Consider the following 27,582-nt stretch of genomic DNA (forward strand, 5'->3'; position numbering starts at 1 on the left):
GTGTACCACTAAATAAGATCAACCCCGTGCACAAAGATGTCATATATAAAAATAAATTAACTTTAAATTGCTTGAGTACAGATTCACTTTGTTGATGAATGTATAGATGTATGAAATTCAGATGACTAACCGATCTATAATTAAGACTCTGTCTGAAAATGTCTTTATTTGGTTTTTGGAGGTTAATGGTGTTGATATCCAAGAATCTCATTTTATAGAAAAGGTGGACTATGTTTTTTATCCAAGATGGGGCAAGGTTTATCTTTTTTATAACAAATCCTGTGGAGCATAATTACATATTTAAGGGCACGTCTGGTATAGACTGGGATCGAATTGTAAAATCAAACTGGGATATAGTCAGCAATGGATTCTGATTATATATACGTAGTCTATAAATGAATATACACAATAACGAAAGAATTTTTTTTAAAGATAACATTTCACAGGAAATTTTACCCTGCCGTGGTATAATTATTAATAATGAATGGAATGATTAACTTTGGTTTATGGTTATAAAGTAATGAGGGCAAACCTTTGAATTTTGCTCGGATAGTCTTCGTTATTCCACAATGAAAGGAACATTCGCACAAACTTGACTTTTACTTTTTCAGAAACTTAATCAAATAGTTTCTGGAAGGATTCCGATCCTTCCAGAAACTATTTGATTAATATGTAAAATACTTTTGAAGAAGTTCACAAATTGACAACTTTATAAAAGTTTTAGTGCCAAAAATATATCACTGAAATATAGAACAGTTCGTATGTCACTAAGTTTTCAATGCTTATCCCAAATTTTGAAGTTGAAAAAGAATCTTATGTTTTACATTTTGTAAAGTAAGACCCCAAATCATCAAATTCATGACTGAGGTTCAAATATGTTATATTGTTTTCCATTTTTTAGACCACTTTCGGAAGGTATTTTAAAGTATGAGGAAGTTTCAAATTACATGTATTTCTTTATAGAATTTCTGCTTTTGTTTAAATGCTCTAAAAATGGATCTGAAGTAGAGCTTGAAATACAATTAATTTTTTCATTAGGGTAGTACTCTAATGAAATATTTGTGGATTTGAATGTGATCATGCCTTTTGCTATGGTGATTGCCCTTGTAATAGAAAAAGTCAACTCTTAAATTCATGAATTGTGATGAGAGAAAATAATCAAGAGAACTGAAGCAAAAAGAATAAGTGAATTCATGATCATTCATAAATCCGTGCCAACTTTTTTCTATGATGATGACAACTACATAACACATATGTGTTTAAATCATTGCCTTGAAATATGAAACCATATGACAGTTTAAAAAAAAAAAAACCAAGCGCACTTGAATGCTACAAGCAACTTTGTAATAAAATATAAAACAAGCAATGATTAAGAAGGACAAATTAAAAGGCACATTCAAAATTTCGATTCAATTCTTCAAAAAAGGTATGTAGTCAGTTGTTGATTTCATTTCCGTGTTTAAATACATCACAACCTCAAACCATGATCAAGTGTTGCTAAAAAATTACACATGAGGCCTATATACTGTTTTGCATTTATATTAATTTGGGCCATGGGCTCTTCTGGAAAGTAAGGAATGATTTCCATACGATCCACATAGAAAATAAAATATTGTTTTTTTTTCTTTTTATTTGCAAGTTTGTTTTCCTATGAGGCAAATCGTTCCTGTTTGACATCAAGTCTCAAAGGTGTTTGCTATAATAAGCTCCAATGTTTAGCACGAGGAGGTCAAATATCAGGATATTGTTCCAATGCCTTACTTTCGGAGGTTTGTTGCGTCTTTGTTCAAAAGGGTTGTTATTCAAATCCTTCGTCACAAGAGAAATCCCTGTACTTTACAAATCCGAAATATCCAGACTATGATAGTGAGGCCAATAGCTGCTATTTAACCGTTTATTTTCAACCGAATGTCTGTTGGGTAAGAAAACAAATACAAATTAAACAAATGAAAAGATAATAGAAGATTTTTAGGTCAAGGTTCATTATTTTATATTTATATGTAGATGTATTTAATCTAGATAGATTTTGAAGGAATGGAGATAAAACAGTTAATAATCTTTGCTAAATCTTTATTTATATTAATATAAGCCGTTCTTTGGGTAAACTGCCAAACGGGTGAACCAATGTCTCTCTAATTTATCAAATAAGTCCTTTGAATAGCAATGTTAATTCCTTTATTAAAATTTTCATTAAATTAGGAAAGAAAAAACGAGAAATAATGAACCTCTTTCATAAATATTTTATGTACTTATTTTAAGCAACTTTTGTTTTGGACAAGGATTGGTTCGGATTTAAGTTATAATATTTCATCAAAATGAGCCAAAAAGTTTTTATCTAAAGGATTTATTTTGTTGTCAGCTTCAAATAAACATGTTTGGATATGTCTATTGATGCTAGATTCCCTGTCTTGTCCTTCCTGATAATTTCCTTTCTAGTAAATTCATTCCCTACAAAATTCATTTCCGAACATTTCATTTCCATTTTGAAAAAATGGATATTTGGTGACGTCATACGAACTGTAAATTTATATTTGAGTATCGCTGTACAGAAAAATGCCGAAAGAATGTGTTTATTGCTACCATAGAGGTTATGATTGATAAGTTGAATTAAATTTACTTCTATCTCCTAAGCTACGTATAAAATCCTCGGATTTCTTTCATTCTCACTATGGAAGATGTATGATGAATATGTAAACAGTATGAATCATATCCGTCTCCCATCCCAAGGCATTTACAGTACCTGCTGCCGACTCAGCCCTCCTGTTACAACATTACACAAAAACTTCTAACTAGCTCAGCAACATTAATCGTAGGACGTCACAAAATATCCCACTTTAAAATGGTAAAAAATCCCTGGGGATGAATTTGAAGGACATAACTCAACTGGGAATGAATTCACTAGAAATTTAATTACGGGTCTCTGCTAGTTAATTGAGTTATTATATCTATGGGAAAAGGGTATACAAATAAAGGTCATTAAACATATAAACTAATACAATCTCTATTCCAGATAAAAATCGAATATAATAACTTTCAACTTCCGTCCAGTAAAAATGGGCTATGCCATTATAACTATTTAACGATTATAAACGGTGGATCCGGGAGTGGAAGTATGATTTGTGGCTTTAAATCTCGTATGGCTTCACTAATTGAACGACCCTATAAAACAAAAGAGAATGCAATTAAAATCAATATTCTTACACAGGCAGAAAAATATGCATGGAATATTCGAGTAGTGCAAATAGAATGTGACCAGGTAAGGAATTTAAATATTCATTTTTTTTTTATTCTTATTAATTAATCATATTGTAACACAACTTTTGTACCAATTCTGGTATTTCACATTTAGAACAAAAATGTGGTTAAGAGTAATCCACCAGGACCTACAGAGGTGTTTGAGAGGAAGTTAGCTCAGAAATTTGATGACATTAAAACAACAGTTTTCAGTCTGGCTTTGTTTCATAAAGGAAAATTATTCAAATCTGAAATTTGGGGGATTACGTTTTCTGTATAATCGACTTTTATAATGGCTTTTTACACCATTAAAAACTCTGACGGGTGGCAACATTGTCATTGGGACTCATTACATGTTCCAATCCTCATTAACAGAAGCCTCGAGCGCATCAAGAGTTGGTGTTCCAGCAGGAACTAGCCTCGAAATATCGCTAGAAGTTATTAGGATATGATATTTTTTTCATACACAATGACCCACGCCACCTTCTGACAGGGATCATAAAGGCCAGGAACCTCTCGAGTCCTCACAATTTTCTGCCAAACCCTGAATATTCTTTTTAATAAATCGACACAAATATTATTTGATTATATGTTTTATTATTCTAATAAAATAATGAAGCATATTAGATAATCTTTATATTGTGGTTTTTTTTTGTTGTTGTTATTGAATTTGGGATCATCATGATTCAGCATAATTTTTTTACTCTCCCTCTTCCTTACTCTAATCATATACATAGAATTTCATCATTGAAGTCACAAATCTATTAACGTAGCGAATCTGGGATATAGATTCATGTAATGTTTGTATATTGTATGATAAGAAGGACGAATTATATGAAGCAAAAATATTATTAAGTTATCAACTTGAGTCAAAAGACTGTAATGAACTTTAAGATCAGGGGCGTCCATAGGGGGTGGGCTGAAGAGGCTGTAGACCCCCGCTCCAAGTAAATTTTTTTTTATCAAAAAACATCAACTTTTCATGGATAAGTGTGGATTAACTGATTATAATCAGTTAGGTTAATAGTAACAGGAAAAAGTTCTTTGTAAATATATTTAACTTATTATATATATATGTTATTAGAACATGATTTGACATTGACAATTCAAATGGAACGCTGTTTCTTTTTTATTTATATGCATGTCTGACTTTTCATGGGATCCTTGAAAATAATTGTTGGTTCGATTAATTACTCTGAAGCATATCAGGACTTCCGTATTATTTATTTGTCTTCATATAAACTAGTGTCACAAATTTGGCTCTTTATTGAAGGGCACTGCATGTAGGAGGTTTTGATTTGATATGTTTATGAAAATAATAATTAAGCAAATTTTCAATAAATCTTCATGAAACTTCATCCAAAGACTCAAATGTTGTATTGACTACAACTTGAAGTGAACGATACACTAAATCAAATATCTAAGTTCTAAAAACCCCTATGATATAGTTAGAATTTGACAATTTATTAGGCTTTGAAATGTATGGAATATCTAATCCATGCTAATATAATAGCCATTTTTTTGTCCACACTATGTAAAATAATGTATAATGATGCAATTACATAGTTTTAATATCCATTATGAGGATCTGATAATAATAAAGCTAGAGAGATGGATTTGAATTGAACAGTAAAAATTTAGGTCATTATAGGCATTTGCTCATTGCATCCAAATACAGGAGAATATTAAAGGATAAAGAAATCTACCGCCCCAGATGGGCAACATCAACTATCAAGGTTGCAATCACTTGAAAATATTCTAAAACAATAGTTTATAATCTTTTTATCCTCGTTACTCTAATTCAGAATCTCAATAAAGTTATACATCTTTGCTCAGAAATTGAATTGTCTTTTTGCATCAATGTCAATTCAATTCATGAATTAATTTTGAATATCTTTTTGTTTAGAACGAGACCTTCATCTCAGGATTTTTATAAATGTAAAATGAGTTTTGCATCAACTCCTGCCTGGCCTTCAGGCGACGTGTAAAGCCTGTGATTGATAATGAATGTGGCCATACTTAGTGAAAAAATGTTTTGCAAAAACCTTGTCTACATGGTTTGTTTTCATTATTTTTGTTTTGTCTATTATTGAAAATATACAATTATTGATGTATTTCTAAATGAGGCTCTCGAATCCAGGTTTTGCTTCCCTACCCTGCACAATAAACTACATTAGAACTTCACCAGCTGAACCTTTATTCAAATAGTAGAATTGTACTTAAATGTTCTAGTTGTTTTACTGTTATTGATGGATTGAGTCATTTACCCTTCCTTAAACGTAGGGAAATAAGACTACGGATATTACTTGTTTTCTCCATATTATTCATCCCCCCCCCCTTTATGTATTATTCCCAATATCCAGCACACCCCCACACACATCTTTATATTCTGTCTTTTTGGTTATATGTATTCATACAATATAGGAATAAAATATCAAATGACAGAAAGAAAATATCGGGGATTAATTTATTGTCTTTAACCAACGTCGTTCTTTTCTCCCTTTACATAGATTCCTTTCACATTCATTTCGTTTCTAGGGTAGGGAGAATGAGTCAAAGAAAGGAGTAACAACCTTCCACCCCCTCAACTTATAACTCTCTCTCTCTTTCTATATCTTTGGGTCGTCTTCAATCGTAGTAATGATAATAAGAATAATATCCCAAATATGTATTGGTGTTGAGACTCGGTCCGAGACCAAATTTGGATATCGATGACTTTGCAGGGGAATTTTTGCTTTTTATTAGAAAATTTAATTTATTTGAATTTTTTTTCCAAGAAAAAATATTATTAAATATTATTTTTTTTTTCGAAAAAAATGTTTGAATAGCTAAATCCCTAAAAATTGGTGTTGATCCGGTCTTTGGTTATTATTTTAATATAAAAAGTGAGGGAAAAATAGGAAATTTTGGTCCACACTATGAATTTCAGACTAGAATAAAAATTACGTTCCACAGTATATATTTCGAACTATGATTTTAGAAAATTGTCCTCCAAAAAATTTTTATTTTTGAAATTTAATTCAACTTTTCAAGTTTCCATCCAAAAAAATTCTGTAAAAACCTATTGCATTTTTAAATTATTTTTGAAAAAATCAAAATTAGAATTTTTATTAAAAAAATTTTGTATTTGAAATTGTTTTCAAAAAAAAAAAAGTTTATAGGACAATTGTGAGTTTTTAAAAATTTTGAGAAAATTCATTAATTTTGCAATTTTATCCCTAAAATTTGATACTAGAAATTATTTTTCAAACAATTTTATATTTGAAATTTTAAAACAATGATATTTTGTGAATAGTTGTTGATTTTTGAAATTTCTTTCCAAAAATTAAATATTTGCAATTAAATTTTTGAACTTTTTTACAAAAAAAATATTTTTTTGAGAATACCTATAAAATTTTGAATTTTGTACAAAAAAATGTAATATTTGATTTTGATTTTTTTAAATTTAATTTATTTTCAAAAAAATGATTAGAAACAATCATTATTGTATATAGATATTAATGTAGGGGTTCGGTTTTGAACCCCAAAACCGGTCTGAGACCGTCGTAATTTTAGGTAATTCTGTCCAATTTTGGTCTGGGCAGGTCTCGTAGTAAAATTTGTTATATAAAAAAATTGGTCTTGATCCGGTCTTTGGTTATTATTTTAATATAAAAAAGTAATTTGAGGGAAAGATAGGAAATTTTGGTCCACGCTATGAATTTCAGACTGTGATAAGAATTACGTTCCACAGTATATATTTGGAACCATGATTTTTTATTCTGGTCCACGAAATGTGTGAATTTTTGTTTTTAAGATATTTTGGTCTATATTTTTTAATTTTTGACTATGATTTGCATTCAGTCAATGGTATGATTTTAGGACTATGATTTGAATTCTGTTCTACGAATTGTGGAACCTTTTGCTTTAGAAAAGGATATTTCGGTTCAGGATTTGAATTTCGATCTACTGTATGAATTTTAGACAATGAATATAATTTTAGCCCATTGTATGAATTTCGGTCCATAATTTGAAGTCCACTCCACGATTTGAACTTTGGACTATGATTTCAGTTCTAGTTCACGCAATGTTCAAACTTTTATTTTAGAAAAGAAAATTATGGCCCACGGTTTGAATTCCAGTCCATGGTTTGAATTTTGGACTATGATTTGAATTCCAGTCCACGGTATGAGTTATGGACATTAGGCCTTAGTTGGCCCCATAGGCCGTAGTCTTGAGACCCTTCATCTACAAAAGCATATTATGAAAGCTAAAAATGTTTAGTTTTTATAGCACTAGGCGGCAATTAGACAAATGAAAAATCTCCCGCCAAAAATTTAAGTATGAATTATTTAAAAATTTCTCCAAACAAGTGGAGATGATATAAATTTATGTTTCGATTGTAGGCACAATTAAAATCGAGTTGTATTTGAGTTGGAATAATTTTCAAGATATTTATCCACTCCAGTAGTGTAGTCGAGTTTTTCCACACCATAATGTCGAGTAATGGCTCGAATCCAACACTAATAAATAGATAGAAAGATATATGAATGTGTTTTTGTTTCTCTAAATGAAGGAAGAATCAAGATAAATTCTTTTGAATGGAAGGAGTGCGTATTTGATCAATGTCAGATAGCTTTTTTATTTCAAAATACATTCATATATATGTATATACATAATATATTTGAGTCAGAAATGAAATGTTCAGACATTGATACATATATACATTTCCTTAGACAATTAAGAAACTGATGACGAAGAAGAGAAGAAGGGTTCTCTGCTGCCCTTTCCTCATTTCCCTTTCAGTTAGAATACATAAAATGTTGTAGAGCAGTACAATTGATAACCCATTGAATGCGTTATAAATAGCTGAGCTAACATTTCATGAAATTAGCTGCAGTCTGCTGTGAGATAATAGAAATGAATATAAGTTCTGCTCCCTATCAAGCCATGACATGAGTTGGAATTACTCCGTTTTCGATGGGCATATTCAACAAAAAAAAGAAACCGCTAATTAACATGGTAACCTATTAATTTGAAGATTTTTTTAGAGGAGAGCAGCTTAACTGTCATGACGTATCATTATATCAGCTGTGAAGAGGGAAGAGTGGGAAAAGGAAATAAACAAGGGCATTGGCAGACTAAGTTCTCAATTCTACGCCTTCTAGTCATACAATGACTTATACTTATAACTCTTAAACAAATCATCAGCGTTACTCTCCGTCATTTATGATCACACACGCTAGTGATTAAACCTTATAATTTTATGTATAAAATAATAATTAAAATATTTTAAAAAAAACTGCTCTGGTTTTCAATAACAAAAACTTGCACACTAAAAATGCTTTGGATTTACACCGCAAAACAACTAAGCATACACTAAAGTGAGCATTATTACGTGTGCTCATAAATAACAAAGAGTAACAATGAGGACTTGCTTGGGAATTTTAAGTGTGAGACCTGGTGAGACTCCAATATAATCGAAAATCGACATTAAAGTCATTCCTGAATATGTATTTGTTTGATACACAATGGGATTTACGTTTATTTCAAATAAAATAAACCCATATGACAGCTAAGCCTCTCGCCCCCAAACATTTTTCAAATTGTCAGGATTACAATTTCAATTTTCCTTTTTTTTTTTAGTTTTACATACCGGCAAGTCATATTTTTTGCAACTCTAGCAAGATTGTATGTAAGCGAGTCCTTTAAATCAGGGTGGTTAATTTTATTCAAGTTATTTCAGCTGGATATTTTAAAGTAGAGCTAGTTGACGCACTCCAATGCTCAAATCGATGAGGGATGCTAAGAAATATATATTATTTGACAAATGACCAAGGGCTGCTCAAAAGGGATAACCAAGGAAGAAATGCCCTCCACTTCTTTAGAATGTTCAAGATATTTAAAATGAGATAAGACCAGTTCATTACACAAATAAAATATTTATCTCCATGGAAAACATAATAAGTGTTGACCTCTCATTTTGAAAAATGAAGCAGCGGGGATTTTACAAATTAATTACGTCAAATATTTAGCTAGAATGGATTCAATCTAATTATTACTTTTAAAAATATACTTTTAGTTAAAAAAATGTACATAAAATCAATTCTCTCAATTTCCCTTATTTTTTCTACTCATAAGCCCAAACAAAATTACCAAGAGAGTTTCGTAAAGTATTCAACCATATTTTAAGAGATTTTAAGGAAAATAAATTTTAACTTAAAACAAAATCCGAACTAAAAAAAAGGAGAAACTGTCCTATGGTCCTTATAAATATTACATAACGATATAAGTCGTAATGTAAAATACAGGAAAATTATTCTATCTTGTTAATTCATAAGACTCCTCCTACACCCAGGGGCATTTATTAATATGTGGAATGTGAGCAATATTTTCCCTTATATTAGTTGTTTTGACCCATGGATATTTATTTTTATTATAGGTCGTATTGTGTGTCTGGCTTTTCTAAATAAGTTATTATGTTTTTTTTTTTTGTCGATTTTACTTTTGAAGGGGGGAGGGCCGGAAGTGAGGTTCACCAAAGTCCTCATAACAGATAATACCGTCAGAGTTTGCACTGGGCCCAGTCCCTACGGATCTCAAGATTGAGTGCATTTAGAAAAGGTGTTGTTCGGTACTCTGGTTCTACTATAGTGATATTGGCGTACTGACGCATTTAAAACAGTACTCTAAAACAATGATATTGTAACTAGTACTTGCAGTTTCCCTTTGCCATAAAAAGCTAGGCCCACAAGCTAAACCAAAACTCAAATGACACCCCTGTAAGTGAATATCAATTAGCATTATCTACATTTTTGAATTATATTATTTTTGTCAAAGGAAAAGTACCAAAATACTGATTCTTTTATGTGTACCAAAACCAGTAGGAAAATATTTGTATCGCTGCAACACTACGTATATCAACCAAAAGTTGAGCCATCCCCTTCAACAAATGTCAAACTTATGTCTACGCACTAATGTCTATTCTTTTTAGTGGTTACACAAAAAAAATATCGTATTAAGTCACATATATATTTATATACATATGAAAACGGCCTGAGCATAGTTCGTTTTTAGAGTGGTCCTGTAAACACATTTGTGTAAGAACTATTGTGTATAAAAAAATTTAAATGGCTTTCGGATGGTACTTTAGCTGATTTGTTTAAATAATTCAATAACATTTGACACCCACCACTACCAAACTTTTATCTAATAAATAATCTTTTAAAAATAGATTCAACCTCTTCCACGAGATCCGAGCTGTGGCTTTACAGGTGCACCAAACTCCTTAGTGGCTCGCTCCCTTAATACGCTTGAATCACCTCGGAATCAACTCCGACATATCTATAATCCTCATGGAGGAGATGGAGCCTTGAATCTCAACCGGATTTCTCCCCTTCTTCGACGAAAGTTGAATACAGAGATGAACTATCCTGGTTTTAACATACGCGGATCCTTTTGTAAATCCATATTTCATGATGAATTTACGGAAGCTTCAGAGAAAATTATTAATGGTGTGGAGGCCCCTGTATTTGCCTTTCCATGGATTGTTTCTTTTCAGTATAGGGGGGGATCATTTCTGTGGGGGATCTATTATTGATCCTCAGTGGGTAATGACAGCCGCTCATTGCTTTGATTTTCCGAATTTGCACGAGTTCCTGGAAGGAGTTGAGGTAAAAAGAACCAATTAATAAATTTTTATTAATAGGATATACAATATTACAACAAAAATTGAATATTTGTAATAAAAAAGGAAACAATTGAAACATAAATGACTAAATATACATATTTTTACTTCAATAAAATAATCATATCTACAAGATTTTTTTCTATCTAAAACATTGTAGTTTATGATCAAAAATTTCAATTATTACATTCAAACATTTTCAAAGAAAAATAATTACATTCATTTAGTATTTCCATTGCTTTCAAAATATTTTGTTTATATAGTTTTGCAAATTTTATATTTTAATATACAAACGGTAAAACCCTAAAACTGGGCGCTGATTATTTTCAAAAGAAGCGTCATGAAGTGATACAGTTGAGATATAACTAAAAACGGATTATTCCATTCTCAGGACATCATGTTTTTAGTTTAAAGTTGTTTGTATGTATGTGGCCTATCAACTCAAAAGCAAGCTAGAATGATTGTTCTCAAAATGGAGTCTGGGTTACATTTGTATTCTCCCGCAAATTGTCAACAATTTCTAAAAACAAATTATTCTAATGAACCCTTTTGGTGTGTCGTAATTAGGACTTAAAGTAGCCAAAGTTGATTATAATAAAATCTCTCAACTTCTCATTCTTTGACTTTAAAAATCAAGTGAGTTTAATTTAAATGTAATTTGAAACAAAGGCAATGGGCTAATAAGAAAAATTTGCTATAGAAATGGAGGATAACTCGTCAAAAAATAAAGTTTAAAGTAATTTGCAGTCCATTTTGAGAAAATTTCTGTATAGCTATGAAAATTAGAGACGTACCATTATTAAAATTTCAACCAATTCCGATACCATCTTTATGAACTATTGCGAGACCGATTCCTTATTAATATTATGTTTAAAGGAATTACAAAATAATCTATTTTTTTTAATGCTCAACGTGATAATAATTAAGGCTTCACAAGAAAAGACATAAATATCACATTGCTGAGGAGTTAACTTGTTCCCGGTGGCCCTAAATAATATGTTGAGGAAAAAGTAATTTTGTATGTTTCGCTTGATTCTAATGCTTTATAAGAAGTGTTACAATCATTTGATTTAAACCAAATTTGCCCTATTCTGTTTGATAACTTGTTGCCAACGAGAATCCAACTTCATAATGCCCTTCCCATTGATCCCCTTGTCCCAATTGGCCAAAAACTAGGATAAACAATTTTCACATGCCTTTATTGATACCAAATATGTACCCGCAAGCGCGTTGTTCATAAACAGAAACAGGTGGTAGTCCCTTGGTGCCAGGTCCGGACTGTAGGGGGGGATGCATAATAACTTCCCGTCCGAGAAGCCAGAGCTTCTAGTGCGTCATCAAAGATTTAGGACACGTGGCCGGGCGTTGTCTTGATCAAACATGATTCCTCTCCTATTGACCAATGCTGGCCACTTTTGTTGGATCGACAACTTCAAATGGTCGATTTATTCAAAGTAAAGGTCAAAATTGAGCGTTTGCCCATAAAGAAAGCTGCTCATAGTAGATTATTCCATGCCAATCCCACCAAACACACAGCAACACCTTCCTGCTAGTCAATTATGGCTTGGCCACAGTCTGGGACGCTTTGTTGAATTTTGACAACGATCTCTGTTGCTTGACATTAACATTAGTGATATAATTGTCATCGCAGGTCACAATCCACTACAGAAATGACGGGTTTTTTTTACTTTTAAGTAGTAAAAATCTATAATATGGAGAATTTCTTCCTTTTAGACTTTTAGACTCGATTCACGATAATTAACAAATGAACTGGCCAAGTGCAATACTATCCAAAAAGTGCTTTTAGTATACGCTCACACCTTTACAACACCTTATAGTATGATTCAATGTGACCAATAATGACAATGAAATACATAGTTTTATAAAAAAAAAGCATAATAAATACTTTCATTTTCAATTGATGCACCTGAGTTATGTTATGTAGGTCAATTATTATTGCACTTTTTATAGATTAAAATAAAGAAAAAGTATTTTTATGTCTGGCCCCTACAGAAAGGAGCTCCATGTCTTATACCTAGGTTAGTCCGTAATATGACCCTCACTTCCTTCTATGGGTTGACAATTTAAAATAATAAAATTAAATGTTTTGGTTTCTTTTTTTTGCTTAATAATTTATATGAATAAGGAAGCAGAGATATTGGAAGACTTTACATTATTGAGCAGATTCCGATACTTCAAAAAGGCAGACTCTTGCCAAATCTGATACATCGCAGCACTCCCTATGAAAATTGGATTGTTGTTATTTATATGCATAAAAAAAATAAATAATGTGAAATTATTTATTTTTTTGTACTTGCTTAGGGTAAAACTAATAATCCGGGTCACATTTAATAACAAGCTTTTTGACTGTACATTTTTAGTTAAATATTATACCATACATCGTTTAAATTTTAGGACTTTGTCTGTATGAATGTTTAAAACTTTTGGACTTTAGGTTGTTTAAACTTTTCTTTAAAATGGTGTTTATTATTTTAGCCATGAATAGTATAACTACTAGTGTGGAAGTTCAGTCCACTGTCAAACCTAACGTTAGGTTTGATAGTGGACTGAACTAATTTGTTTCTATAAAGAAGTTTGTTCGAAATTATCCCAAAAAAATCAATCAGGATCGTTCTTACAAAAAAATTGTTATTGGATTAACGTAATTTAACTGTTAATCGATCTGTATATTTAAAACAATGCTCTTCAAAGGAGTTTTATATCAATAGTCGTAGTATTATATCTAAAGTTGAATAGAATAAGATTACTCAGTACGTAAAAATAAACCAAAACTGAGCCTGGTAATCCAAACAATTTGAAAAATTGTGAACCTCTTTATTAAATCAGCTGGAAGCAGCTGTGAGAATAAGGGAACAAACACGAATCCCACTACTTATATAACAAGGCTATATAGACAGGAATTACTCTGATGTAAATTATCAACTCCGACCTTCAATGGACAACGATGGATTCTGATTATAGCAAATTCCGAGATTTGTACTCTGATAAAATTTTGAAAATACAGTTGATTAAAGTGCAATTTTAATACAATATGTGAAAATATATAGCCTATAAATATACAATGTTTTTTGACCATTTTTGTTGAGGGGGATGATCCCCCACCCCCTACAACTCGAGCACTGCTTATAACTTCAGAGCAAACCTTTATTATTACCCAACATTTTCCATGAGCAAATACGTTAGTTATTACAATATAAGTTTACAGATTCCCATATCAAAAATTAAATAATAATGAAAACAGCTTCGTAAAATAAATAACCCAGTTCAGAACTATAAAAAGTATATAACGTTTTATATATAATATATCTATATCATTACGAGGTTTTGTAAATACAATTTGTTGAATTTAATTCCGATTTAAATTCGTTAAAATAGTGTAATACGAATAAAACCATTTTATATGAGTAAATAGTATTTATGAATAAATTTAAGTCTGTAGGATAGGGTGAGACTCATGTCCATACTTTGTCAAAACAAGCTTCAAGTTTTTTGGGATAGTGTATAGTCCTAATGAACACATGTGTTCCAGTTTATAGAAATATATTTATATTTACCTAGAGTACAAAGCGAATGTAATTTAGGAAAAATGTGATTAAACAATAACATACTTTCGTAGGTTTTTGTATGTGTCTAATAATTATTCTTAGGAGAAATTTATTTTATATGAGCATTTAAAATCCACCCATAAAACATTTGAAGTAATAAAGAAAATCAAATTATTATGTATAGATTCCGCACAGTCAATCAAGTACATTTATAAATATTGACAGTTTCTGCTAATTAATAGTAATCTTTCGGGAAATAATTCATAAATATTTTTTAATCATTGTCTATTAATCTAAAATTTATATGGTCCCTTATCCAAAAATTCATGTGCTAAGTACTCTTAGTAAATATGAATAAAATTTAATGCAATTGCACTGATATAATTAAGGAGTATTCATCAACCACCTGGCCACATAGGGAGGGAGATCCGCCTTATAACCGTGTATATCCTCGTTGGGAGAGGGGGAGGGTTTTAGCTTAAAACAGTGTAGACTTGAATAGCGTGCCAAGATGACATCATAGAGAGTATAGGACAAAAAATGTATATGGAACAACTTTAAAAAAAAAAAAAAAAAAAAAAAAGGGTTAGCCTTATCTAAAAAAAAAAAAATCTGTTTTAAAATAGAATGTAGCATTATTCTCTTAAAAAACATGATTAAATGAGAAAAAGTAATATTTCTAGAGGAAAGGCGAGGCAGTACAAAAACTCGTACTAAGAATAGGGCTGACGAGTAGGAGTCGGAGACTCCAGATGTTGTTTTGTTTTTAGGTGGAGTATATAGTATAAAAATATGAATTAGCGGCGAATATGTCATGTGGTAAAATCTACAGAAGGCGAAAATCTACGGCAAAATTATCAGCCACGAGTTTAAATTATGTATATGTGGTAGTCTTGCTCTCCAATGAATGATTGAATAATGTTCTGGTACTCCTTCTTTCACTCGGTTTCCCTCCTTTTGAGTCTTTGTGTAACATTTCTGTTTCTTTAAATGGGGATATGCTTGATGATACACTTTGATCAATTTTTGATACTCTACTTCATTATTCATTTTAATACTTTTTGGAAATACAATCTGGTTAGGAAGAGAAAGGGTACAATTGCTTACAATGTGAAAAAATAACCTGAGAATCCTTTATTCTTCGGTTTTCAAAGATTTCATCCACTAGGGGTCCCCACTTTGAATAGGTTTTGTTAATCAGTAAAACAGTGACCAGTTTTCCCCCTCTCTCCCCAAAGTCAATAAATCGGTACCCCCCCCCCTGTCAACTGAACGTCTTAAATGTATGACCCCAATAAACATATGTTTATTGGGTCAGTATCAAACGTCCGTTTGTACTTATATATTTCATCGAATAAATTGCATGGAAAAATATAATGGGTTCAAATAATAATGCTTTTATTTTTATAGATGATTGCATTTTATGCTGTAGAGCTCATACATATCCATGTATTGTTATGTTATTGTATTTTTGTGTTATGAATGCAATATTAAAGCTTAAAAAACTCGCATATCTTAATAACAGTCATGTATATTTCCAAAACAAAAAAAAGATCTCTTTTGTTTTTATGACTTGGGATAATGAATTGCTACATAGTAGGGGAGACGAGTAAGACTTTTGTGTCACTGCCTCATTTACTCCAAGCTGGTGGGACTGAAGGTGGGTTACTACTAGTGATGTGTTGTTCCTTGGGACTGGTTCATAACTGTCAGCGATAGAATTTCCCCTGAAAATGGCAGTAGTTTATCAATTCATGGGGATGAAGGAGGGTATTTATTGCAAATATCTATCAAAAAATGATTTGGGCTGATTTTTGGGTTTAGACTGTGGTCTCAGACTGTGGACAGATTTTTTTCTGTCATTTATTATGAGAGACCAATTTTTTTTTCATGATCAACTGTCATTCATTTTTTTCAAAATCATAAAAGTACACAAGAAGTTCTAGAAGATATACCGTATGCATATTAGGAACGGCGGGATCAAAATTAATCCGAGCTATCTCGCTTTAAACTTCGTATAACGTCAATGTACTTGAAAAAACATATTAGGTCATTTTATAAACAATTTATCTGTAAAATCGGTCCAGACAGATTTTTTTTTGACCGAACTAGACCGAATTTTTATATGAGACCGGTCAGATCGAGCTTTTTTGTTGGACCAAATTAGTATGGTCCAACAAAAAATATAACGGTCTCAGACCGGTCTAGGATTTCCAGAACCGAAACCCAACACTCAATGATGTCACAAGGGATTGATTTTACCTTCTTTAAGAGACTTTTAGGACCTTCTTTAACCTTTATGACCCAATGTGCCAAATTTGGCACATTTTGAAAATTACTTCAAAATCAAATAACTGTAAATACATCTGTTAGAAACTTATCCTTTGACCATTTTGTGGTATAAATCGTATGAACTATGTTCTCATGTAATCATTATTTTAAGTATTATCGACTAATCAATACATATTGTGATATTTTGCATTTGAATGCCAAATGTGACATATTTGACCTTATAAGATGTATGTGTCCCTGATGTACCAAATTTGGGACATATCAATTAAATACACGTTTATATTTTATTTTTATGCCTAATATGGATTAGTTATACAGAATAACATAATTGGGTCATATAGGGATGGATTTTGCTCTGGAACCCTTCTTCTACCTTTATGATTTTGCTCAGGTGAAACTAATCCCGTCCTTTAAATAAGTTTGGTCTAGATCTGTCCAAAGGAACCATTCGTTCTAGTTCGGTCCCAAAAAAAGCATTATTACTTAAAAATGGGTCTCTAATTGTTTTTTATATTCATATTTTTATGAGATCATATGCATTTTCAAGCTGTTGACAAGAAGCAATGACAACATAAGAAGTTTATAGAGAGATCACTCTGAGGAATTTTCATCCTGACGTCCGTCTTGGGATACAGAACTCCGAATTTGAGCATCTCTTGCTATAGATGATAAAGTTTAAAGTATATCCTTTGATTCTCATAATCTTCTCTTGGTTCTTAGTCTTGAGGAACGTAGAAGTTTACTAAACCCTATCTTAATGAATTAAAAATGATCATAGACCTTAAGAATTGTCAAATTAAAGTTTAAGTTATTATATACAAGGTTTTGTCTGGTTCAGATGCAACAGTTCAATCGGTTCCGGTCTCGGTTCTTTCATTTCAACAGTTTCTGTTTTTGGTTCAGCTTAATCAGTCTCGGTTCTTTTTGATGCAGGCTCCAAAACCAAAAAATATAACAAACAAAAATAAGCAGGAGAGCCGAGCATAAACAATATATTGCAGTCTCAATAGAAATAAAAATAAACTGTTCTGTAAATGCCTTTACCTTTTTATTTATTTGTTGTTCAAGCGCCCCATATTGTAACTGTTCCGGTCTTCCCTAGATAGCATACATAGAAATAAAGCCCATCATTATTATTCATTAAAGGATTAAATCACTTGTGGCCTTTTTTAACGTCTTTACATTCAAGTGATTTTGTTATAATTGACTTTTAAGTTGTTAATGTGCCGATTTTATCAAAATGCATCCACGGAAATATTAATCACCATAGTTTAAGATATTAAATCCATTGGATAATAATTTGAATGTGTTTCAGTATTCTATTGTAAAACAAATATTTCATCTTTTCTTGGGAATAGAGAGTACGGTTTGAACAAATTTACTAAGTATAATTAATTATATAAACAATCATTCTGATAGATTATTAGTAATATATAAATTACTTCTTGTAATGAAGTTGAACCGATGTTATATTTTCGCACAAAACGTTAAGAATATATAATCAAAAATAACTTTTGAATATATTGAGGTACAGAGCTCAAATTAGTGTTCTTATGTACCTCATGCCTCATGTTTAAGTTTACACTTAAAGAAATCAAGTTTTGATTGATATTTTTTACAAAAATGAGGTTGTGATATATTTTAATAATCATTTGAAATTATTTTTATTAATAAATATTGGCTGTATCTTCAAAGAGGGCAAAATAGAAACTATAATAATTATAGTGGTGTAAATTCTAGCGTGCAAGAAGACTCCAACTGATATCTAAGGATCAGCTGGACGTCCCTGTAAGGTATCAGAAGCGATTTGAAACATAAGGAACAGTGAACAGAAAGAATGGAATAGTTCGGAAACGAACTGTAAGAACAAAGCTTATATTTGTTAAATATAGTCTTGCTATAAATCCAGTGTGGACTATTTTCAGTATGACGAAGAAGACGAATGTGAGGAAGATAAGGCTCCAAAAGATATTTAAAGATGACTTACGAGCAAAATCAAGAGCAAGGATAAAGAAACAACTTATTACGACGGCCACAAAGGAGAAGAGGTTATTTAGAGAAAAGCTTATTTTGAATGGGTCTAAGAACATGTGGCTGCACAGCTCCACATATATTAATCCTTTGGATTATTGCATTCTAAGCAATGGTCAAGAGAGCTGCCTCTAACAATCCTCATAGGTCTATGAGATCTTTAGAGTCCGCCATCAAAGACACATGGCCGAAACTTTGAGAAAACTACATCTATATGGTTTTTGCTGCGCCGAGGAAGAGAGTGGAGGCTGTCATTGAGTTTAAAGGAGATCACATTGAATAAAAAAGGATGTTTGCAGTTATCATTCATTAGAAATGAACTTAATTTTTTTTACCACTGTCTTCAGTTTCTAGTTTTTAATCATATTTGAAAACATTCTTCATCGTAAACTTAAATATGATGCATGGGTAGGCTTAATAAGGATACGTTATAGAGGAAAAAATCTAGTTTGGGGCTCTACAGTGTTCATTCTAGTTCAATATTTCAATCATAAGCTTCAGCAGTAGAACAGTTTGATTTTCTACTTTTTTTAAATTTCGATTAAGGCTAGTGCTGAAAAGCTGTGATCTGGTATGACCTATGCAAAAATTGGTCATCTTTATATTGCACATCTCAATCAAATAATGAAAAAGGAAAACACTCTTTACTTAGTCCATTTAGATACTATCAAGACATTTTTAGTTATTCAGCATAATATAATTTTGGTAGACATTTTTGACTTTATAATAGAATTTTTTTCTAAGATTATTTGATGAAACAAAAAATGAAGAAAAAATAAGCTCAGAAAATTTTCTTATGTTTCTCTTTTTGTTCCATGGAGTAGCTTTAGAAATAAACTTTAAAAATGTTTTTATACGTTAGGACATTGTCTATCAAAATGAAGAAATTCGAAAGAATGAATAATGCGCTATTTTAATCCTAATTGACGAAATAAAGAACTTTTTGATCCTTTCTAACTTTGAATAAGATTTGCTACCTAAAGAAGACATCATAGACAAATGAAATATTACAACTTTTCCGTAATACCCGTAATCGAATTTCAAAAAAAAAAAAGTAGAAAATAAAACCATTCAATTTGGAATTAAAATCCATGTGACTTTTCATTTATTTATTCCTTATTTACAAGGTAAGCATTGGAGATCACGACATCAGCCTCAATAATGAAACAAGGAGTACAATCAGAACAATAGAACGTATTTGGATATATCCAGCATGGTATAGAAACCCTGGCTCAGATGGGGATCTTGCTCTCATCAAACTCGAATCCCCGGTCGTAAATATCGGCTCAAAAGCCATACACTCCGTTTGTATGCCGGATGAACACTCTGTTAGTAAACTCGAAAGTATGAAATCCGGGATCGCTGCTGGCTGGGGAATCACGGAAAGTGGGGATAAATCAAAAGTGCTGAGAATGGTAAGTTTATTACTACTTATTTTTTAGATTATAATTTTACCTCATGTACAATTTTAATATTTTTGATTGATTTTAGTTGTAGCCTCCTACGTCTCTATAATTATTTTTACGCTGAATTATTTCTATTATTAAATCATGCTACTTTTTTTTATTATCATTTTAAATTTGATAATTTTTTATATGTATTATTTTTTTCCCCTCCTCTTTGATTGAATTTTTTTCTACTGATTGATTTAAAGAAAGATAATTCATCATTAAATTATAGGGTTATAATTTTTAATAAAAAAAAAGTAAAGATAGAGTGTTTTATATTGTGACGTCAGCATTGTTAACGTTGGTCATTCCGTGACTCTAACCATAGAGATCAAATACATATTGTGATGGTACGGAAGAGTTGTTGACACCGTCAAAAAAGAATAAATAGTTGACCAAAACATTCGAATTGTAGGCATTAATTATGTGAAAAACATTGAAGACACTTCAAATATTTTTATTTTCAAATTTATATTGTAATAATAATCATTTATTAACATTATTATATGAACTTCAAATATGTCAATAGGTCAATAATTTATTTTTGAAGAGATTCTTTTATGAAGTATATTCATATTTTATTCAAATTTTTAAATTTAAGATATTTCTGACTATAATTCAATTCAAGAATCAAGTTCATGGAATCGTCTCACGTTTTCCCAAATGAGATATAATTTATACGCTTTTAATAAAATACGAGATTTATACTTTATACGTATAAGACTATTTATATCAGACTGTAACCAAAATTAATTATTATTAGCAAGGATCTTTCAAAAAAGTATTATAGATACAAACATAAGATCAAATAACTTATCACATAATTTGATGATTTAGCTACAGTTACCACTCTGGAGGTGCAGTTATAGGGACCAGATGTCGGCTGGTTCACCTTGGGACTATCTATATATCTTACTGCAATAACATACGCCTGTAGTAATGATGTGCGGATTGATATGGTGTAAGAACTAATGAGATGCAAATTATGCCTTTAATTTGATAGCATTGTTGGAGCTTATAGCAGGAAATTTAATTTTTTTCGAATTTTATGGTCAACAATCAATTGTCTTTTGTCTGCTGTCGCGGGATCAAAAAATTTCTCTTAGTATTGCTTAGTTACGTCACTCTATGTATTTTGTATATATGGTTGTAACAAATTGAGATAAAATACATGGAGGAATGATACTGAGCAATCGAAAGATAAAATCTATGACGTTGCGACAGCAGACGAAAAAAAAAGACAGTTGATCTAAAGAATCGAAAAAATAGTATTTCCTGCTATAATTTCCAACAATTTTATCCAACATTATTCCTCGTTTACATCATTACATCATTTTTGCAGAACGAGAAAGTAAGAGGATTGAAAAGATCAAAGTGCGGATGATATTCAAGAATCTAATTAAATTTATGAATCAATAATTATATATCCTTGAATTGAATTATAGTTGGAATCATTTCTCAAATCCATCATTAATATTTTGAAATGATAAATAAAATTATAAATATTAATTTAAAAATTGAAATAGAATATTAAATTACTTCTTAAAATATGAAAAAAATACTATATTTGCCTATGGGCATCTCTAAATTCAAATGAGTATGGTAATACATTATTATATTTACGATAAATTAAAAAAAAAATATATATTTGAAGCGTCCTTTTTGATTTAAACATACTGAACTTTTACATATCGATTGTTTTGATCAACTATTTTTTTCTTGACGGCGTCAAATACTTCTTCCAATCCTCACTCTATGTATTTTATCTCTATGCCATTACACGAATATATACAGTGGATTTTGTTGTCAGCTGTCGATATATCTGCTGCGTTTTCCAGTGTTTGGTACGTTGATTGATTGAATATGAATTTGCTCTTTTTAAGTTGCAAACAATTGAAAACAATCATTGAGCAATAGTTCGAGTAATTGATTTCGGACCTTTTTTCTTTTTCTTTTCTGGGAAAAGGTTGCACGATACAAGAAAGGTAACACTGTGCTAGACATCCAAGTTTTATAACGCTTGAAATACTTTTTCAATAATACTCCCATTAAGGAAAATAGTGAACTATTACTGTTTATTTCAATATCAAAATGGAACCCACAAGTCAAACGAGTCGATCAAAAATATATCTTGCTATATTTTAGTTGCTTACCAAGATATTTTTTTCTAATTATCCTACTTTTCTAGTCCCTGATCAATCCAAAAAGAATATATCAAATTTTACAAATCTTGTTATTTGATAAAAAATTCCAGGAGTCTGAAGGATTTTATTTTGGGTAGAGCCTTACTAAGAATACTTCCCATTTTTTTATACAAGGAAAAAATTCCTTGATATGGAGAGGCTCAAGCCCCTGTAGTCTTCACCCTGCAGACGCCCCTGTTTTCTGCATATATTGCATTGATTGTATTCAAATTTTTTTATTCTTAAAGCTATATGATGTAGTTTCATCAAGGTTTATTGGATGTTTGTTCATTTTATGTTGTAAAAATATCAACTGTGCTCCCACAAAATGGTTACTTTACCTACAATAGTGATGCAATCTATGACGTCAGTGAAAACGCTTCTACTCAACTACAACTAGTGTTTGATCGATCTAAAAAACCTAAAATGACTGCCGTATGGTCATGATGAATATTATCAGTTCTAGGGCCGGTCCTTATCGGTCTTTTATAGTAACTACAACAGCTGAAATGACGTGTTATTAGAACAAGGTCAGGCAAGAAGGAAATAGTACTTGTTAATTTTTATTGTATATATACTTATATATTGGCCATCTTATTATTTTAATTAATACATTTTGGGTATCATATAGAAATACAAATGTATGTATAGTTGGCCTTTTAATAAAATATTACAAATACATATATGAAATGCATTTTAAAAATTGTGAAGAAATAATTCGTATGTAGAGGAAAGTTTGGAAAATAGTAGCTGTTGGAATGTTTGACTAATTTGGCTAACTACCAAACGATTTGGGCCTTTTTTTATATTTCTTTTTTGAAGGAAAAGTTGCGTGATGCAAAATGGTAAAAATGACCAAATCGATTTGAAAAAGAGACTGATTAGGAACGCAGTTCTAGCCCCGATCCAACAATAATTACAACCATTGTTCTAGGACACTCTATTTCCATCTAGAACATTACTCATCACAAATTTACTGTAGGAATGTAACTTAATAACATTTTTTTTTCTATTGGACACACAGTAGATAATATTTTGAGCCATATGGATGCCCCGTGAAATATTATGAGTTCTTAATTACCTGTTTTGAGGATATATAAAATAGTTTACAACTAATTTTTTTTATTGTGAGAGAGAATTGTTTATGGGCATTAAGAAATAGTGTTGGAATAATATGTACTCTTCATTCTCCCCTCAATAGGTACAGTAACATTCACGAGCTGTTTTAAATATTGTTGAAGAATCTAAAACATTCTCTTTTTTTCTATGAAAAATAAGGATAATTGATTTGTTATTGGTAATAATCAAAATTATCATTTATATTTGACTCAAACATTGAAAAATATTTGAGCAGTAACGTTTTTACTATAAACAATCCAAGGAATGTTCTAGTAGATAGCAAGATCATGAGAATTAGTTTTCGGATCAGGAACACACGATTCATAGATCTTCATCTTTTTCGGGTTAAGTTGAGTACCCTCTTATTTTGAAGGGTTCTAAGTAACTGAGTACAGCCATCATTCCATCTTGTATTTCAGAATCAGGTATAAACTTCACAAGTCTTGAAATAATCATATGAGGCTTTTCTTCAGACCAAAACTATGGTGTAAATTCAAATACTATCGGCAACATAATGTTTTTTTGCAGAAATACCAAGTCGTAATATGCCTATTCCGTATAAATAATCTTATCTACTTTATCAATTTATCTAAACATTTCATGATATTAATATGATCACATAGATTTTCTAAAATTTATTTTATGATACAACGCTTAGAAAACGAAAATTTATTCATAAAGTAATGGATGTTTTAATTTAATTTTGAACATCCTCTAATTTGATTAGGGATCATTAGAGGACTTTTCATGATAAGTCTATAACTGTTTTATTTTTCATTGATAAAAAATACTTTAGAAATAGATTGAAAAAGTATATTTACAAAGAGGTTTCTAAAGGTTAAAGAAGGAGAGGGCATAAAATAAAGGTCGGGGATGTGGCAGAAGTCTCAGAATTAATCTTCATATATCTTAAAAATTGCATCTTATCAGAATAACGGAGCTATATTGAGACCTAATTTTAAACAATAGACAATGGGGGCGTCACCTATCTGATAAGATTTTCAAAATACTACTGAACAAAATTTTAAAAATGCACTCTCATTAAAGAAGTGCTTGATTGAAATCTCAATAAACTCAAAATGGAAAGATACACTTGAATTCATTTGCATGAATGCCTATGAATATGACACAAATTATGTCAATAATTTGTATTTAGAAATTAATTGTTCTACAATGCTCAGTAACACTAAAAAAAACGCATTGTCCATAGTTAATTCATATGTAAACTATAATTTCATATACCTCGTTACGCAATGGTGTATGAATTTAAAGTAGTTGTATAATTGTTTATTCAAATCCTATCTGTAATATACAACTAGATACGTAATCTATGTACTATCAACAGTTATCCCACGTTATTTGCAAGTGTAATAATGTATAAGAACTAATGAATGAGATTTAATGTTGTTTGAAGACAGTTGGAGCATTTAAATTATTTATTTATAAGACTCATTATTATGGCTAAAATTATTCTTAAATAATGAATATACCTGTATTTACGAAAATCATTTACATTAATTCATGACAATATTAATAATTTCATAAACATTAATATATATTACAAATCCACATCTGAATATTAACAAACAGACTTTTCATAAATATAATTGATAAATAGTATCGTTTCATTTATGAGATTTTATTTAAAAACAAATTTTTTTATAGTAACTTGTGAAAAATTTTCTTACATGTTATCAATTTTTTTTAGAATGTTGATCTATTCGTTTTTGAAATCAATAATTTTGAGATTTAACGATTTTTTTTAAATTCTGGGTATCTGGGACTGTAGAAAAGTCCAAGAGTAAGAATTGTGTTATTAATGTACAAAAATAACAAATGTAGTATTGATAACACAATACCACAAAATCTTATTGTATAAAAGGTCTGTTAAATTCCACTTTTAATACTTGACACGTTGAATCTATCATTTGTTAATATATTAACTCCTTTGGTATGAAAACAATTGAAAACAGTGACGTTAATCTTTATAAAATAAAGGCTTAAAAATATAATTTAACTTTTAAATAGCATTTTCTCAGGATAGTATGATCGAATATATATCAAATATAAACACATATTTAAAATCAACACACAATTTCACAAATAATAAAGCAATTTTCATATAGATTACTGATTTTTTTCTTACTTTAAAGTTGACTCAAATATAGAAGAAGGATCAGAATAAACAAACAATTGAAATGAACAACGATCGAAAACCATATTTGATACTAAAAAACTTGTGACATGACAATTACCCCAAGACATTTTTGCCACAGTAAATTTGGACGAAAAACAAATCACCCAATTTACATTTTGGACAATGGACATTTCGTCGAAGGACCATTTGAAACATTTGCCGGAAAATTAATTTTGATAAATGCAAGTGCATAGAAATAGGTATTGTTCATATGCTATAGGTATATGCCATACTATCATTTTAGAAAATACTTATGCATTGACGAACAAGCGTTATACCAGGCAATTCAGGTAAATCTATAAGAAAATCACTGTTCTTGGCTGATATTATTTTTACTCGTCAATCCATTAGTATTTTCCAATTTGAATAATATATTATGTCAAGTGATAATTAATTGATAACGGAGAAGTAATTAGTATATATATTTTTTTTTTTTCGAATTGCATCGTTTTTGTGGATTATTTAATTTATTTTAAGTACTAAAAAGGTAAAAATTCGAATAACATTCGAACCGCATACTACTCTGTTGCGTTTATATAATGATCAGTAATTAATAAATTAAAAAAACCACTCATTACTTTAGCATATATGACATACCTACATAGGAAATGAGCAATTCCTGTTTATTATACTATCGCTTTAAATTGAATTAAAATATACAATTGTTTATAATCATATATTAAATATCATTTTCGGGCAAATGTATCAAATGGTCCTTCGACGAAATGTCCATTCCAAAAACTGTCCTTAGGCAAAATATAAATTTGTTGAAATATACGTTCGGCAAATTGTACTTTGCCAAAAGTATTTTCGGGTAATTGTCCTAGAACCGAAAGAAACTAACTACAAGTTCGTGATTACCGCATCAAGTACTAATATCTTTGAATATGGAAGTAAAAATATGGTTTTTTTCCTGTGGATTTGTGAATTATATGTAAGACAGTGGCTGAAAAGAACTGGGTTTAACAAAGAAATCACTTCTTTTTTTTGTTTAATTATTATTATTATTTTGCATTATTGAGCCGTGTCTACATAAGACTTTTCGATCCATTGCTTAGCTGGAACAGAATTTTTTCACCTCCAAAAGTTGTTTAAAGTTAAAATACAAAATTGTTTTTGATCCATAGCTATGAAAATAACAAAAGTAGTGTTACACTTTGCACAATAACTGACAAACTAACCAACAGATTGCCATGAAATTTTGACAGCTGTCTTTGAAAGGTTAGACACTAACTGAAAATGAGGGGATAAAAAAATAGCAGCATCCATGTATGAAGCAGAGACTTTTCACCCTATGTGTTATGTTGCTAATGAACAAAACATCTTCCAATGAATAAGGGCTCACTGTATATTAATTTGATTGCAATAAAGTCTTTAAACTGTAAACAAATGCATACATCAAAACTAAGAGGTGGTCCAACTATTAACTGTTCCCTTTACTATTATTTTTTTTTTTTTGTTTAAATATAGGTAGAACTCAACCGTATACCCCTGAGTGTTTGCAAAAAAAATATGGAGCCCCTACTAATCGACATTAAGAAGGGCATGCTATGTACACTCAAGGGTACAAACTCCCGAGAAACCGTTTGTAGCGGAGATTCCGGCTCTCCTTTTATGGCACGCTATGGATCTCGATTCTTTGTCATTGGTGTCGTGAGCTTTTCCACCACGGACTGTAATGCACCTTTTCCAGCAGTGTACACCCGAGTTTCTCAATTCGTTAAATGGATGGGAGCCGTCATATCCTCAGCGGATTCCTGAAAAGATCAAAAAAAGTTTAAATTGTAAATTTGAAAGAACAACGTGTATCAACTATTTATGTATAAATAAAGTAATTAATCTGAAA

At 30.6% G+C, this 27,582-nt stretch overlaps 1 protein-coding gene across 2 annotated transcripts; it reads left to right on the forward strand.

The window, feature by feature from the left end:
* Positions 1-1,438: 1,438 nt before the first annotated feature.
* Positions 1,439-27,582, forward strand: LOC121125440 (uncharacterized). 2 transcript variants are annotated; one of them, XM_040720639.2, is made up of 5 exons: positions 1,439-1,570; positions 1,640-1,919; positions 3,011-3,256; positions 19,917-20,204; positions 27,207-27,582. In XM_040720639.2, the coding sequence occupies exons 1-5, from the start codon at positions 1,512-1,514 to the stop codon at positions 27,495-27,497; spliced, it is 1,164 nt and encodes a 387-aa protein (XP_040576573.1). In that variant the 5' UTR covers positions 1,439-1,511; the 3' UTR covers positions 27,498-27,582. The 2 variants fall into 2 exon arrangements, with proteins under 2 accessions (XP_040576573.1, XP_040576574.1); XM_040720640.2 differs by lacking the exons at positions 19,917-20,204; positions 27,207-27,582 and adding an exon at positions 10,448-10,813.

Source organism: Lepeophtheirus salmonis, chromosome 10, assembly GCF_016086655.4.
Source record: "Lepeophtheirus salmonis chromosome 10, UVic_Lsal_1.4, whole genome shotgun sequence".
In the NCBI taxonomy this organism is placed as follows: Eukaryota; Metazoa; Arthropoda; class Copepoda; order Siphonostomatoida; family Caligidae; genus Lepeophtheirus; species Lepeophtheirus salmonis.